We start from the raw sequence: 17,193 nt of genomic DNA, 5'->3' as shown, positions 1-17,193 counted from the left end.
GCCAACCTGGGTAATATGAAACCCAATCTCAAAAATGAAAATAAAGCTTTGGATTTTGGAGTATTGTAGATTTTGGACTTCCAGATTCAGTATGTTTAGCCTGTAGAAATTCCCACGAATCCTACTTGGGAAAATGTTTGTGTGTAGCATGGCTTCTCAATGTTAGCACTATAGATACTTTGGACTGGGTGATTTCTTATATGGTCTCTAGCATTCTAGTCTCTTGCTAAGTGGCAGCTGCACCCTTCCGTCACAGCAATTCAAAACGTCTCAGGAAGGTCTGGAGAGATGGCTCAAGTACACTTGCTATGCAAGCATGAGGGTTTGAGGGCCCCTGAGACCATCAGATTTTGAATCTCCAGATCCCACATATGCCAGTGACTACATATGTCAACAACCCCAGTCCTGCAGGAGAGCAGAGACCAGTGAATCATCGAGCCCTATAAGCTTCAGAATCAGTAAAGAAACTCTGGCTCAAAACAAGTCTATGGAGGACAGATGGAGTGGGATACCCAAAGTTCAGCTCTGGCCACCATCACTCACTGGGGCCAAGCATAACACACACAGAGCAAAGCAAACAAACAGCAAAGCAAAGCAAAAACACAGACGTTCCTCAGGGACTGGAATAGTATAGCTCAGTAGTACAGTGCTGCCTAGCATGTACAAATGGCCTGAGTTCCACTCCAGTGCACAAGTACTCTCACACACACACACACACACACACACACATTGTCAAATGTCTCCTAATGGGCTAAATCACCTCTAGTTGAGAAGTCCTGACATGGCATGTTGGAGGGAGGCAGAGCAGTGGACTACAAAGATGTTGGGAAGACACTGAGAAGCCTCAAGGGCTATAGACCGACTGGGGGCCAAATCAGGCCAGGAATGGGTTTAGCTCAATAGACACCCAGATAAGCAAGGCCCAGGGGGCACTGGCAGAGCCCTCATGTGACCACATTTCCTCAGCATGTCCCTCAAGGACTACATACAGCTGGAACTGAATTTGATTGACTTTTCCCAAAAGGAACCCACACCTGTAAGGGACAGTTGGGAGAAATGGTAGAGCCCCACAACTAGATGACAGGATCCCCTAGTTAGCCAATAGGAGAGACCAGACTCCCACATGGCTCCCAAGTTCAGCCTAGGCCTCTTTCAATTGTCTCCTCACTAGCTTCAACTGTTACCAAGCCTCCCCCAACTGATCTCCCCCAAACACACACACACACTATGGCTGCTACTAAGCTTTCCTTGGCCTGTACATCCTTTATATACTGCAAAACTCCAAGATGAGTGCTTCTACCCCACATGTTGAAACAGAGAACTTTTTAGATCCTTTGTTCAAAGTCACATAGGGAAGTGAGACAAAGTCTGGATTTCAATTTTGTCCCATTCGCTTCAGAATCCCCTCTCTTCACATCTCCTGAATGTGAGATCATGACTATGCCACTTCCCAATATGGAGAATGGAAGGGTGGATAGAACATAATGCCTACAATCCCAGGGTGCTAGTAGCAGATTCTGAAAGCCTACTCCAGGGTTATAGTGGCGATCAATCTGCAAGGCTATCAATGGTCAGGGGGTAATAAAAAAATAAATCAAGATGGGAGCTAGGAAGATGGTTCAATCAGTAAAATACTCACCATGCAAGCATGAGGATATGAGTTTGGATGCCCACAACCCACATAAATGCCAGCTTTGGTAGTATCTGCCTACAATCATAGCTCTTGAGAGGCAGAGACAAGTGGATCCCTGTTGCATGCTAACTAGACTAGCCAAATTGGTTCAGTGAGAGACCTTGTCTCAGTAAGGTAGAGAATGGCAGAAGAAAATATCTGTATCAACCTGCATGCACAAATGTGCACTCACACATATAAACATGCATACATACATACATGCACACACACCCATAAAAATGGATCTGGGATATATCTTCATGGTTAAACACAGTCCTAGCATGTGTGAGACCTGGGCTCCATACCCAGCACCAAAACTACTAATAATGATAAGTGATCACAGCAACAGTCTAAAACCAACCCTAACTCCATGCCAAATGCCACATGACTAATTGATGACCACACTCTTCTTCTGATCCTCCTCAACACAGTTGGGAGATCATGGTCTCCAGGTCTTCATAGCTATTCTTACATAATGAGTACCTATCCTCGCAGGCTACCAAGGTTGGAAGCAAATAAGAGTATCAGGGCAAATGGAGGGATCAAAGGCGCAGAAAACAGCAGGGAGGAGAGTTGTAAGAATTGGAATCATAAGAGAAAAAGTTCAGAGGTTGGAGGTGAAAGGGTACTAGGTGCACAGGACTTGGAGTGAGGATGGGGAGCTGCCTGGAGTTCACAGGATAAGAGGAAGGGGCAATGTCAGTCACCACAGTGAAGGTCAGAGATTAGAGATCAGAGGAAGCAATCTCAAGTGGCAATGGTGCTAAAGGTCAAAGAGCAGCCTCACCTGGTCTCCCTGTCGGGCAATGATTGTGCCAGCTTTGGCGTGATGCAGCAAGACTCGGCTGTTCAGAAGAGAGGGGTCCTGGGAAGGAAGTACAGTTGAAATGGATCCCCACCAGACCTCCACTCTACCCCCAACCACAGCCTCCCCTGGGCTGGTTGCCCACCTCAATCCGCATCAGCTTGGCCAGCTCCCGTTTTGCTGCTTCAAAGATACTGCTTGTCTGGCGGCCCTGGTAGGGCCCAAAGGGACAGCCACCCGAGGCTGACTCATCCTCACAGTAGCTGTATTCACAGGCACCTGCTGGTTGCTCCCGGAGCTCCTGAGTGGGGGTCTTCAGTGAGCAGGGCTCGTGATGTCATGTGCACTCCCTCAATCACCCTTTCTGGGGGACTCCATCACTAGCCAGAGACTGCAGTGGGTGGGAGAGAAGGCAGGGCCTTACCCGAGCAGTGACTGCCTGAGGTCCTCCAGAAGCCTCTTCTTGCAGGGACATAGAGATACGGCCACGTTCATATGCCATGTCAAAGTCAGAGCGGGGGCCACCTTGCAAACCTACAGAGTGGATGAGAGGCAATAAAAGCATTCAATTAATAAAATAGCTAAGTGGTTAAAGGCTCTTGTTTGCAAACCTGCCAACCTGGGTTCAATTACACAGTACCCATGTAAAGTGATGCATGTGTCTGGAATTCATTTGCAACAAGAGGCCCTGATATGCCCATGTACTCCCCCGCACCCCACCTTCTTGTTCACTCTCTGCTTTCAAATAAATAAAATTAAAAAAAAAAAGAAAGAAAAGATTAGGGCTGGGGATGTAGCACAGCTGGCAGTCTGCCTAGTATGCACAAAGCCCTGGCTTCTATCCCAAGCACCATACAAACTAGGCATGGTGGTGCACACCTGTAATTCCAGCATTAGAGAAGTGAAGACAGGAGGTTATCCTCTGCTACAAAGTTTGAGGCCAACCTAGGCTACTTAAGATGTTGTCTCAATTAAATAAATACATACATAATTAAAATTGGAGCTGGGGTGATAAAATATTTAGAATGGGATTCCTTCCCCAGCACTAAAACAGAGTGACCACAGCTAAAACTATCCCTAACTTCATATCAAAGGCACAGTCATGGTAGACATGACTAATTGATGACTGCACTGTGCCTCTGCATGCTTTTCAACACAGTTGTGTGTGAATGCTATCTCAATGAATACCCGCCAAAAAAGGACCCAAGGAAGTAGCGCCAGAGCCAGGCTTGGTGGCGGCACACCATTAATCTCAGCACTTAGGAGGCAGAGGTAGGGGAATAACTGTTTAGTTCGAGGCCACCCTGAGACTACAGAGTGAGTCCCAGGCCAGCCTGGGTAAGAGGGAAACCCTACTTCAGAAAAAGGAAGAAGGAGGGAGGGAGGAAGGATAGAAGGAAGGAAGAAAGGAAAGAAGGCCAAAAGGAAGTAGTGCCAGTATCCCCACTTCGCAAGTAAGAAATATCAAGGTTCAAAGGCCTGGATTCAAATCTAGAATTTGATGGCCCACTTTCCACTTCCCAATCTAATCCCTGCCCCAAACCTGAGATGTCCACTGGCATGGAGATACAACGACTCAGTAGAGGCACGGGAGGGGCTTCCAAGGATGTGGGCTTCACTGGGTCCCCTAGGCGGGTAGGAGGAGACAAGTGTTCAAGCTTCTGTCCTGTGACCCTACAGGTTCCAAGCTAGGATTAGGGGGTATGGAGCAAAGGAGCCTGGACAGGATCAATGTACAGGTTCCAAGCTAGGGGTTTTTTTGGGCAGGGGGAGAGAGGGAGGCATAGAGAACAGAGGGGCTCTGGGCAGGATCAACTTACAGATTCCAAGCTAGGATTGGGGGTAGGGCGGTATAGAGAGCAGAGGCCCTAGACAAGATCAATTTACAGGTTCCAAGCTATGACTGGGGGGGGGTACAAAGCAGAGGGGCCTTAGGCAGAATCAACTTAAATCTACAGAATTGGAGGACTGAGGCCACAGACTGAGCTGGGTGGGCCTCAGGTCCTTAGAAGCAAGTTAGGGGCCACCTCAGACACCTGAAGGTCCAGGCAATGGGGCTCCAGTGGGGTCAGGCGGCCGGCCAGGGGTCTCCCTGGGCTCCTCTGTGGCCAAGGTGTTGACAACCCGCTTGGAGCCACGTACAGGGCTGGTGCGGGCTGGGAGGCCTGGACTGGGGAAGAGGCGCAGGGGCTGAATCTCCTGGAGAAAAAGGTGAGGGGAAGTGGTAATAAAGGAAGCAACTTATGGCATGTCCAGGAGTTCCTTTCTGCCTCCTCCCCCAATTATCCCTGTGTTCACCCCTTACTCACATGACTGAAGAGTTCATTGGTCAGACCCAAGTAGTTGTGAAGAGCCAAGAAGGTGACTCGCTGCAGTCTCACCATAATAATCTATGAGTTGAAAGTGGGGCCAGATGAGAGGCAGATGAGGGGGATGAGCCAAACTTCTATAGAAACAGAAGCAGCTCTGGAGGTTTGGCTGCTCAGAAGCAATAAGCTCACTGTACCAACCACAGCTCCTGAGTTTGCTGGCAGCAGCATAAATACCTTGAATAGAAGGGATAGACAAGGATGGGGTTCTCTCCCCATGCCATGAAGTCAGGTGAAAAGCCTGCCTACCTGTACCACCCGCACCAAGCTCTCCGGGTATTTGGTGAAAACAGCAGAGAAAGCCTCAACTGGAAGTCGCAGCACTGTGGAGTCACGGGCCGCCCGGGCAGACACTGTACGCTGGGGATGCTGGTGACCCTGAGGTAAGCATGGGAAAAGACCAGGTCAAGCAAGAGCTGTTTCCTCGTTGTTCCTTCCACTCTTACTTTCTCCAATAACCACTGGCAGCATCAGAGCCAACCGGAGATGGAATCCCCGGCCCCCCTCCACACAGCTCAATCCTTCTCCCCCATAGACTCACGGTAATGACATCAAGGATGCTCAGCAGGCTGTTGACACTATCTCCTGGGACCACTTCCTTCACAACACACTCTTTCCCGTCCTGAAAAACAGGAGCCACTGACCAGTGCTGGCCTCATCCTGGTAAGCAATATCCTACCCCGGCCATGCCACTGATCCTCATCATAACTCATCTGTGATCGCTGTGCCCCATCACTGAAAAAACCAACCTCCTGACCAGTGGCAATTTCTTACACTCACTGTAATCACTGATCAGCTATATAGAGAGTCCCCAAATGCTCACCCATTGCCTTGACTTTATCTTTCTTGTGGGGCTGGGGTTTGAACCTAGGACCTCCTATATGCCAAGCATGCTCTACCACCGAGTCACACATCCCCAGGCCCTCACTAGTGGATTCTAGGTAGGCACTCTACCACTGAGCAATGCTCCCAAGCCCTCATTGGTGGGTTCTAAGCAAGTGCTCCATCACTGAGCCATGACCCCAGCCCATATCTGCCTGACTTCTGACTACACAACTGACCCCAAGGACTATCCCCAGTACCCAGTTTCCCCCAGTGGTTCTAGATGGGTTCACTCACAGGCCCTGGCAGGCAGAGTTCCAGCAGTCCATCCTGTACCACATAGATGCTGGCATCTGGCTGACCAGGCCGGAATACATAGTCGCCCTGGCTGAGACGCTGGAAGACCATGTGCCGACACAGTTCCAGGAAGAGTGGCTTTTCAAAGTGACCCAGCACCCTGTTGGGTGGAGGATGAAGGGTAGGGGAACAATGCAGAGGTCAGGGAAGCCCACAGTCATGCAGAAACTTCCCCAAACCACCCAGACCTCTGACACTGACCGGACATTTTTCAGCATGTATAGCACCTCTGAGGGTAGGTGGGAGTTGGCCAAGTCCCCCTCTGTCAGGTCAGCCTCCAGCACTGAGGGTGGGGGCTCTTTCCGCTGTAGTGTTGGGGTCTCCTTCTGGATGCGTAAGATCCTGGTGGAAAGAGAGGTGAGGTAATGACAGAAGGAAGTTTCTGGCCAATCTAAGATTACCACATACCCCTCCACCCTCGTTCACATAGAGCAAACTTTAGTCCACTGTCCAAATTAGGCCATCTACGATTATTATTTTTTTTTTTTTTTTGGTTTTTCGAGGTAGGGTCTCACTCTAGCCTAGGCTGACCTGGAATTCACTATGGAGTCTCAGGGTGGCCTCGAACCCACGGTGATCCTCCTACCTCTGCCTCCTGGGTGCTGGGATTAAAAGTGTGCACCACCACGCCCGGGCTACATCTATGATTTTTATAAAGTTTTATTAGTATGTGAACATGTTCATTCATATATCATTATGACTGCCGTCCTGCTTCAAAGACAGAGTTGAATAACCAGAAAGAGATGGTATGTGAGCCACAAAGCTTATGTTTACTATGTATCCCTTTACAGAATAAATTTATGACATAAATTCCTCAGACTATCACTCTACCAGTCATAGGCCACTGGAATGGAGCCTTCAGATTTTTGTTTGGTTGGCTTTTTAATATGTGTGTATACATTTATATTCCTATATGTTTAAGCACACTTGTGTATACAGGCCAAGGTCAACATTAGATGTCTTCTTTCCATTTTGGGGTTGGAGAGACAGGGTCTCTGGATGGACTTGGAACTCACTGATTCAGCTGGACTTATTAGCCAGCAAGTCCCAGGAATCACTCATCTCTGCCTCATTACTAGGCTACAGGTATGCACCACCACACTCAGCTTTTCTATGAGTGCTGGGGGTCCAAACTCAGGTTCTTATTCTTGTGTGGCAAGCATCTGACTAAGACTTTTTTTCCCCAGACTCTGGGGTTTTTTTTAAATCTAAAAAAATACATTTTTATTGACAATTACACACATGTACATAAGGTATCTTGATCTTAATCCCCTTCTAGTTTTAATTTTTATTTTTAAATACTTTATTAATAATTTATTTGTAAGCAGAGAGAGAGAGAATGGGCAAGCCAGGGCCTCTTGCCACTGCAAACTCCAGACACATGTGCCACTTTGTATGTCTGGCTTTACGTGAGTACTGGGGAATATAATCCAGGCTGGCAGGCTTTGCAAGAAAGTGCTTTTAACTGTTGAGCCATCACCTCAGCCAGTTTTGGTTTTTGGATATAGCATCTCATACTGTAGTCCAGGATTGCCTAGAACTCTCTACAAAGTCCAGATAGGCCTTGAATTTGTAGCAATCCTCCTACTTCAGCTTCCTGAGAACTAGGATTAAAGGTGTGAGCCATGCTGGACCCTCTAGTTTTGTTTTTTTTTAAGGGTACGTTTTATTTATTTTTCTTTTCACAATTTTTATTAACATCTTCCATGATGGACCCTCTAGTTTTAATGACAGACCCCTGACAGCAATTCTAAGATATGGGCTGACAACAAAAGAACACTTCAGGCAGGTCATGAGGCCTTGGGGTATAATGCCTGCTCTTGTCTGGCTAAATGCATATATTATGCTCACCAAACTGTTCAGTAAGAACTTCTCTTAACATTCATACCCATATATTGCTACTCTCGCTTTTGGTTAGAGAAACTTCTCTTTTCAGATAGCAGTGACCTTGGGATGACTCAGAAGGCACCATGGTGCTGAGAAGAAGTGGCAGAGGAGTGCTCAGCACTGAAACATCTCTATCACACCTTCTAAGGCTCAGGGTCCATTGTAGAAGAGGTGGTGGAAAGAATGTAAGAGCCACAGGAAGAATGAGACTCCTTATAATGCACTCTTCCAGACACAAAATGGCCTGAATATCCATGACCTTGCAGTGCCTGACACTATCTACTCAAGACCATCATAATAGGAGGAGAAATCATGACATTAAAATGAAAGAGACTAATTGATGGGGGAGGGGATGTGATGGAAAGTGGAACTGTAAAGGGGAGAGTGGAGAGGGAGAGAATTACTATGGTTCATTGTCTATAATTATGGAAGTTGTCAATAAAAACATTTTTTATTAATTTTTTTTTTTTTTTTTTTTTTTTTTTTTTTTTTTTGCTTTTTCGGGGTAGGGTCTCAGTCTAGCGCAGGCTGACGTGGAATTCACATGGTGTCTCAGGGTGGCCTTGAACTCACAGCAATCCTCCTACCTCTGCCTCCCAAGTGCTGGGATTAAAGGCGTGCACCACCACGCCCAGCAAAAACATTTTTTTAAAGAGCACTTATGTTTGTCAGGCGAACCCTGACACAGTTATTCCAGTCAGAGACAAGAGTCCTGAGATAGCCACAGTAATGTGGGCATGCACATAAGACTGCTTATAAGATGAGAAGACCAGGGCCGGGCATGGTGGCGCACGCCTTTAATCCCAGCACTTGGGAGGCAGAGGTAGGAGGATCACTGTGAGTTCAAGGCCACCCTGAGACTACATAGTGAATTCCAGGTCAGCCTGGGCTAGAGTGAGACCCTACCTCAAAAAACAAAAAGCAAACAAACAAAAAAAAAGATGAGAAGACCCCAGATAAAGATTCCCTGTTCTTGACCTCGTGAAATTACAAAGATTTTGTACTGCAAAGGACACAGTGAAAAAAGCAAAGAGGCAACCTACAGAATGGGAAAAAATCTTCGCCAGCTATATATCTGATAGAGGATTAATATCTTGGATATACAAAGAACTCAAAAAGTTAAATAATAAGGAATCAAACAAGCCAATCAAAAAATGGGCTATGAAGCTAAATAGTGCATTCTCAAAGGAAGAAATACGAATGGCATATAAGCATCTAAAAAAATATTCTAAGTCACTAGTCATCAGGGAAATGCAGATTAAAACTACATTGAGATTCCATCTCACTCCTGTCAGATTGGCCACCATCATGAAAACAAATGATCATAAATGTTGGCGGGGATGTGGAAAAAGAGGAACCCTTCTACACTGCTGGTGGGAATGCAATCTGGTCCAGCCATTGTGGAAATCAGTGTGGAGGTTCCTAAAACAGCTAAAGATTGATCTACCGTATGACTCAGCTATAACACTCCTAGGCATATATCCTAAGGACTCATCTCATTTCCTTAGAAGTATGTGCTCAACCATGTTTATTGCTGCTCAATTTATAATAGCTGGGAAATGGAACCAACCTAGATGTTCCTCAACTGATGAGTGGATAATGAAGATGGGGCACATTTATACAATGGAGTTCTACTCAGCGGTAAAGAAAATGAAGTTACGAAATTTGCAGAAAAATGGATGGATCTGGAAAGGATTATACAAAGTGAGGTAACCCAAGCCCAGAAAGCCAAGCGCCACATGTTCTCCCTCATATGTGGATCCTAGCTACAGATGATTGAGCTTCTGCGTGAGCAGGAAAAAACTCAGTAGCAGAGGCCAGTAAGCTAGAAAAGAGATAGAAAGGGAAGAGAAAGGAGGGGAAAAGGGTACTTAATAGGTTGGTATTGTATATATGTAAGTACAATGATTGAGATGGGGAGGTAATATGATGGAGAATGGAATGTCAAAGGGGAAAGTGCGGGGGAGGGAGGGAGGGTATTACCATGGGATTATTTTTTTATAATCATGGAAAATGTTAATAAAAATTGCAAAAAGAAAAAAAATTTTTTAAAGCAAAAAAAAAAAAAAAAAAAGAATCCCTGTTCTTTGTAAAGACCCTTCCACTTGAGAAAGACAGAGGGAAAGCAAAAAGAGAGGAGTACTTGAAATAGCCCTTGCTCTCAGTAAAGCCCCCTATAGCTACTCTGATGGGCACAGAGGAGTCTGAGATAGTCTTCATTCAATACATGTTGGGAATCCAGATACAGCATATCTGCCAATCACATGGGAAGGCCTTCTCCTACAAATCAGTGACTGCTGGGCTAGATCCTTTACTAACACCAGAGTCCGAAGACTAGCATGAGCAAACCCTTCAGTTAAACTCAGTGGCGCACCAAAATCCAGATAGAATTCTATCAAAGAGACTATAGGGTAGCCTTACCCCAGCTCACAGATACCTCTGAGATAACCTTCCTACAATCCCAAAGTCTCAATGACATCAATATAGCTTATTAATGGTATACAGCCACTACAGACCACCTATGCTGTAAAGAATCCTGAAATAACTCATGTATGTGTGCACATGCATGTGAAGGCACAGGATAACCTCAGGCATTGTTCTTCAGGTACCATCCATCTGTTTTTTTTAATTTGAGATAGGCTCTCTCACTTGCCTATAACTCACGAAGCAGGCTAGAAGGACTGGCCAGTGAGCCCCAGGAATCCACCTGTTTCTGCCTCCGCAGAGCTAAGATTAAAAGTGTGCACCACCATGTCTGGCTTTCTTTTTGTGGGTTGTATGAGTTGAACCCCAGCACTCATGCTTGCAAGGCAGGCACTTTACTCACTGAGCCATCTCCCTAGCCACAGAGGACTGTCAAGTGATCATAGGAAACTAGAAACACCCCTTCTAATGAAATCACAGAAACACTGAGTACCACAGTTTATCATGGAGAATACAAGGTTGACACCCTAGTGTGAAACATGACCCTCAGATAAACCTCCATATAAACCCCATGATGCAAGGATACCCTAGAACCAGCTCCCAACTTACAAAGATCCCTGGAAGAGCCTTCACAAAGACCTCAAAAGACACCTCTGAGATGACAAGGCCTACATTTCTAATGCAAAGATTCTTCAAGTCAGGTCTGGTGATGCAGACTTGTCATCCCAGTTACTCAGGGTGCCAAATAGGAGGGTTATAAGTTCAAGGCTTGACTGGGCTACAGCATATGTTCAAGACCATGCTGGACAACTTACTGATATTCTATCTCAAAAATAAAAAAGGGAAGCTGGACATGATGGCATATGCCTTTAATCCCAACATTTGGAGGCAGAGGTAGGAGGATTGGAGAGAGTTCAAGGCCACCCTGAGACTACATAGTGAATTCCAGGTCAGCCTGAGATAGAGTAAGACCCTACCTTGAAAAAAATAAATAAAAAAATAAATAAAAATGGGAGCTTAGCAATTAAGGTACTTGCCTGTGAAACCTAAGGACCCAGGCTCAATCCCCCAGTTTCCACTTAAGCCAGATGTACAAGGTGGTGCATGTGTCTGGAGTTTTTCTGCAGTGGCTACAAGGCCTGGCATGCCCATTCTATCTGCCTTTCTTTCTCTCGAATAAATAAATAAGTAAATAAATCTAATATTTAAAAAATAATTAAAAAGGGTGGGAATGTAGCTTAGCTGGTAGAGCTAAGCTACACTGCCTAGCATGCACGAAGTTGTGGGTTCAATTCCTAGCAACACATAAACCAGGCATGGTGACTCATGCCTGTAATCCCAGCACTTGGGAGGTAAAAGTAGAGAGATCAAGAGCCTAAGGCCAACTTTGGCTACATATCAAGTTCAACCTTAACTACATAAGACCCTGACCTCCCTAAAAGTAAACAAGCCAATAAATAATAAATAAAGGGTTGATCCCAAATGGTAAAGTGCTTGCCATGCAAACATGAGAACCTGAATTGGGATCCCTATAAAAACCATGTAAAAACAGATGGCCATGTTGGTACACATCTATAATCCCAGCACCAGAGAATCTGAGACAGGAGAATCTCTAGTGCTTGTTGGCCAGCCAATCTAACCAAATCAGTGAGCTGCAGGTTCAGCATAAGACCTTGTCTCAAAACCTAGTATGGAAAGTGATTAAAGAAGATACCCAACATTGATCTCTGGCCTCTACATGCATATATGTGTACATGTACCTGCACATGTAAATGCACCCATATATATATTAAGATGCATACACATATACATATTTCTGCAAAAATAGAAATAAAGTAATTGGGGCTGGAGTGTGGCTCACAGACCCTATTGTGGCCAGGGCAAAGTTTGATCCCCACCATAAATAAAACAAATGAAACATTTGGAGAGGGGGAAGCTAGGAATATAGGTCAGTGGCTTTCCACAAAAGGGATAAATAAATAAATAATAAATTGTGAAGGGGAAAGTGGGCAGAGGGAATTATGATGGTTTATTGTCTATAATAATGGAAGTTGTCAGTAATTTAAAAATTAAAACACTAACAATAAATAAAGGGCTGAGGAAGTTGCTTCATTGTTAAAGAGACTTCCTAACAAGCACAAAGCCCTGGGTTCCACCCCCAGCACCACATAAACCTAGTATAGTGGTGCATGCCTATAATCCCAGCACTGGGGAGGTACAGCCAGGAGATCAGGAGTTCAAGGTCATCCTTGGCAACATAGTGAGTCTGAGGCCAGCCTGAGCTATGTGAGACCATGTCTCAATTATAAAAAATAAAAATTTTAGAAGAAAGATGGCTTAGCAGTTAAGGCATTTGCCTGCAAAGCCAAAGGATCCCAGTTTGATTCTCCAGGACCCACATAAGCCAGATGTACAAGGGGGCATATGCATCTGGAATTCATCTGTAGTGGCTGGAGGCCCTGGTGTGCCCTCCCTCCCTCCCTCCCTCCCTCTCTCTCTCTCTCTCTCTCTGCCTCTTTCTCTCAAATAAATAAATAAACAAAATATATTAAAGAAAGAAAGATGGGCTGGAGAGATGACTTAGTGGCTAAAGGCACTTGCTTGCAAAACCTGAAAACCTGGGTTCAATTCCCCAGTACCCATGTAAAGCCATATGCACAAAGTGGCACATGCCTGGAGTTTGTAGGATGCGAATACTCTGTCTACTTCTGTCTCTCGCACACACAAATAAATAAGTTTAAAAATAAATTTAAAGGCTGCAGAAATGGATTAGTGGTTAAGGCACTTGCCTGCAAAGCCAAAGGACCAAGGCTCAGTTCCCCAGGACCCACGTATGCCAGATGCACAAGGAAGCGCATGCATCTGGAATTTGTTTGCAGCAGCTGGAGGCCCTGGCATGCCCATTCTCTCTCTCTCAAATAAATAATAAATATATTTTAAAAATTAAAACAAAAGGAAGGATAATTCAAATAATTCTTGTTGCAGAGTGATCCCCAGGTCATCTTCTCCACTACAGGAAGGTTTCCAGTGTGAGTGATACAGATGTCTTGCATGACACAGATGCCTTTTGCTATAGAAAGACTGATGCCCCTGGAAAATAAAAGCCTGAAATAGTCCCTCTTAGCAGATCACAGAAACACTGGAATAAATTCTCAGAAGGGAATGCAAGTGGCCTTGCTATGTGTGAACTGCCCCTTGCTACACAGAACCAATAAAGAAAGGCAGAATCACAGACAAGACCCACTTGGCCAGAAGGCTAAGACTGAACTTTAAAGACTCATCTAGCCAGTGGGGTTAAGATTAAACTTTGAATGGATTTATTGCCTTTGTTCTGGTTCTCTAAAACATACTAACAAGAGGGCTGGAGAGATGGGTCAGCAGTTAAAGGCACTTGTTGGCATGCCCATTCTCATTCTTTCTTTCTCTCACAGCTTGTAAATAAATAAAAAAATATCTTTAAAAAATACTAACTAGGTTGGGTGTGGTAGCACATGCCTTTAATCCCAGCACTCAGGAGGCAGAGGTAGGAGGATCACCACGACTTTGAGACCACCCTGAGACTACACAGTAAATTCCAGGTTGGCCTGGACTAGAGTGAACCCCTACCTTGAAAAACAACAACAACAATAACAAAATACTAACAAGAAGGCCCAAGCATGGTGGCACATGCCTTTAATCCCAGCACTTGGGAGGCTGAGATTGGAGGATAACTGTGAGTTCGAGGCCACCCCGAGACTTCATAGTGAATTCCAGGTCAGCCTGGGCTAGTGTGTGAAACCCTACCTCAGAAACTAACCCCCCCACACACACAAAAATAATAATAATAAATACTGACAAGGAAGAGATCAGGCAATACCATTCCTTGGGATGTTAATCCACTGTCTTCTCAAATTACCAACTCTCTGAATATTGCACATCTTAAATATTAAATTCCTTGTCTTTTGCCTATGTGACACAAATATATGTATGTTTTGATATATTTACTTTTAATTTTATTATCTTATTTATTTAATTAATTATTTGCAAGCAGAGACAAAGATACAGAGAAGAGAGACAGAGAGAATGGGCATGCCAGGACCTCTAGCCACTGCATACAAACTCCAGAAGCATCTGGCTTACGTGGGTACTAGAGAATTTGCAGGCTAGTACCTTAACTTTAACTGCTAAGCTATCTCTCTAGCCCTTGATATATTTATTTTAATGATTGTTATTTGAGAGAAAGAAAATGGGCATGCCAGGGCTTCCTGCCACTGTAAATAAATTCCACATACATGTGTCGCCTTCTGCTTCAGGCTGATGTGGGTACTGGGGAACTGAACCTGGGTCCTCAGGCTTTGCAGGCAAGTTCCTTAACTGCTAAGCCATCTCACCAGCCCACAAGTTGACTTCTTTCCAAAAGATTTCCCTCCCCCAAGCCATCAGCACAAGATACACTCTATTTCAGCCTTACTTCTTGGCGATGTTAAGCATCTTGAGTTTCTTCTTCATGCGTGGCCTGGAAGTGGTAGAGACTGAGGTGTCCACCAGGGAAGAAGTGGATTGTGACACCTGGGAAAATTAAAAGTAAGATGGGTCAGCTGGAGAGAAGTAAAGCAGATCCAGGGTCCTTTAATCAAGAGTCAGGTTTGTCCACTACCAAAAAATGTAAATAAGACCCAACACTCAGGAGGCAGAGGTAGGAGGACTGCTAAAAGTAGCGAGTTACAAGCCAGCCTGGGCTAGATGGAAACCCTACTTCAAAAACCAAAAATAAATAGGAGCTGGAGGTAGGAGGATCACCTTGAGTTCCAGACCACCCTGAGACTACATAGTGAATTCCGGGTCAGCCTGAGCTAGAGTGAGACTCTACCTCGAAAAACCAAAATAATAATAATAATAATGATGATAATAAAAAATAGGAAAGGGGTGTGGACTGTGTGTGGTCAACACAAACAGCAGCAGAAGGTCCTGGACTCACCTTCCGCATAATCTTCCGGCCATAGAAAAGCACTTTGTCCCGCTTCCGGAAACGATACCTGGGGGCCTCCGGGGCTGGGGTTTCTGAGGATAGGTGGGGGTGCTCTGAGCAAACTGCCAGCAAATCCCACCGCAGCCACTTCAGCTGCCCCTCCACACCCAAAAGCCTCCCCAAGGGGCCCTCGGGATCCTTACTCTGCACTCGTAACCTCCGCACCACTAGGAGGATGAGCACAGCTGTGACCAGCACCGCCACGCCAGCCCCGATCATCACGCCCAACACCTGCGGAACGAACGGCACAGGATGTGCATTACATATCTGCGCCACTGAGCCCTCCTCGAGGGCGCCTTTCAACGCCTCCACCCCTGAGGAGAAGGTCGTATTTAGCCCGAGACTCGGTGTCCCCATCTGCAAAATGGGTCAGTGCCGCGCCGTTCCTTCTCCAGAGGCGCGACTCTTATTCCGCAACGCGGCTGCTCACTGTGCATGCCTGCCGTGAAACCTAGTTCGGCCTGCACTTCACACAGCCCGATCTCGCGGGACTGCAGGAGGCGCGCTGAGCACTCCGGGAGCGTAGTCCGTGTACAAACTTAACCCTTACCATTCCGGTTTGCAGCGGGGCCTCCATCGGTTGCTGAAGACTGGAGAGCAAATCTGATAGCTCGCAGTCCTGGGAATCAAGGGACAGAAGGAACCCGTTCCAGACGTCAGTCAGACTTATTGGATCCCCGACCGCAGGCCTCCTTCCGCCCTCATTATTGCAAGCCACTCCCCATGAATACCTTTGATCTGAACTTCTCCATTCGCAGGGACTGTGCTGGGAGCGGCTGAAGGGGCACTGCCAAACAGGGATGGGAGCAAATGATCTTCCAGCCCCGACCACATTAGAAGAGTCCACAGCTCTTTGTATTGCCCCCGTCAGTTACACATAGGGCTGACCAGACTCACCGCCGTTCGATCCCTTCTTCCCTGCGACAAAAGGGTTAGCCATCCTGGCACCTACAGTCAGTACCCCGTTGGCGAGGTACCCCCAGGGTACCGCCCTTTCTGACCAGTGCCCTTTTTCTGGGCCTCTGCCTCCAAGGAAAAACCAAGGTCCATAAGCCACAGGGTTAGGGTCGGGGTTGGACACCTGTCTGCACACCCAAGCCTTCCCTCCCGGAGGACCAGGGAGCTAGAACACTTGAGGTGCACTGCCGCAGATTCCCCTGAAGAGTCCTGGGACCCTCAGGGTAGACTGTCTCCAGGTATTACTAATTTATGAGTTTATTACCGTGTAAGTGGAAAGTTACAGTGTCCTTGGCGGCACGGAGCATCCCTAGATTCCCAGAATGATGCTGGCGCCATTAAAAGGAAAACGTAACCAGGGACACTGGAATTAAGTGCAGGGGTGACAGGGAACCACTGGAAAGTTACCGAGAGTCTGAGGTCTACATGAATACTAATGGGCCAGCTGGGAGGGCGTGTGAGCTCTCGGAACCGAGACTCAGGAGGTCTTTCTGGCGCACCTAGAATATTAAAGGAAATTTATGGTCTGGGGGCATTACCTGGACTCTCCTTCTACTCCGGGGTGCACCAGGTAACCGATGCGGATACACCGGCAAGGCTGAGGAGGGGTTGGGGGAGGAGATGGGAACTTCAGAAAGTCAGGACCTACCAGGAATCAGATGATCAGGGGAAAGCGAAGCTCGCTAACAGTCCTCGTAGGGACGCCCCTTGCTGAGGCAATAGAAACTCTTGACTCATCCAAGGAACTGCTACCAGCGTACACTCGGCGCCAGCACCCCAAGCTTTCCGCTCCACGCCGGAGGCGCAGGCGCGGCGCCTTTAAATTATTCACAGTAGGGCGCGCCCTCACCACGCCCCTCGCCGTTTGCAAGGGCTACTGGGCCTTTCACGC

General features: G+C 46.4%; 1 protein-coding gene across 15 annotated transcripts in view; it reads right to left on the bottom strand.

Annotated features, from left to right (window-relative positions):
- The window catches only part of Pnpla6 (patatin like phospholipase domain containing 6), a 38,160-nt gene extending 21,055 nt beyond the window's left edge, over nucleotides 1-17,105 (bottom strand). For 7 of the 15 annotated variants that reach the window (XM_045150012.1, XM_045150011.1, XM_045150024.1 and 4 more), the window contains exons 1-13: nucleotides 15,488-15,820; nucleotides 15,294-15,376; nucleotides 14,787-14,884; nucleotides 6,227-6,367; nucleotides 5,966-6,125; nucleotides 5,388-5,468; nucleotides 5,096-5,224; nucleotides 4,787-4,867; nucleotides 4,514-4,676; nucleotides 4,021-4,104; nucleotides 2,902-3,011; nucleotides 2,623-2,778; nucleotides 2,460-2,537 (exon numbers count right to left, since the gene is read on the bottom strand). In XM_045150012.1, coding sequence (XP_045005947.1) covers nucleotides 2,460-2,537; nucleotides 2,623-2,778; nucleotides 2,902-3,011; nucleotides 4,021-4,104; nucleotides 4,514-4,676; nucleotides 4,787-4,867; nucleotides 5,096-5,224; nucleotides 5,388-5,468; nucleotides 5,966-6,125; nucleotides 6,227-6,367; nucleotides 14,787-14,884; nucleotides 15,294-15,376; nucleotides 15,488-15,701 — 1,578 coding nt within the window. In that variant the 5' untranslated portion in view covers nucleotides 15,702-15,820. Of the gene's footprint in view, nucleotides 1-2,459; nucleotides 2,538-2,622; nucleotides 2,779-2,901; nucleotides 3,012-4,020; nucleotides 4,105-4,513; nucleotides 4,677-4,786; nucleotides 4,868-5,095; nucleotides 5,225-5,387; nucleotides 5,469-5,965; nucleotides 6,126-6,226; nucleotides 6,368-14,786; nucleotides 14,885-15,293; nucleotides 15,377-15,487; nucleotides 15,821-15,894; nucleotides 15,964-16,075; nucleotides 16,263-16,709; nucleotides 16,802-16,840; nucleotides 16,858-16,950 lie in introns of those variants that run through there. The other 8 variants (XM_045150018.1, XM_045150026.1, XM_045150022.1 and 5 more) reach the window with 6 other exon arrangements.
- Between the last annotated feature and the right edge of the window lie 88 nt (nucleotides 17,106-17,193).

Source organism: Jaculus jaculus, chromosome 5 (genome assembly GCF_020740685.1).
Source record: "Jaculus jaculus isolate mJacJac1 chromosome 5, mJacJac1.mat.Y.cur, whole genome shotgun sequence".
Lineage (NCBI taxonomy): Eukaryota > Metazoa > Chordata > Mammalia > Rodentia > Dipodidae > Jaculus > Jaculus jaculus.
Note: the sequence above shows the minus strand (reverse complement) of the source record. Positions and strands in the feature narration are given on the sequence as shown.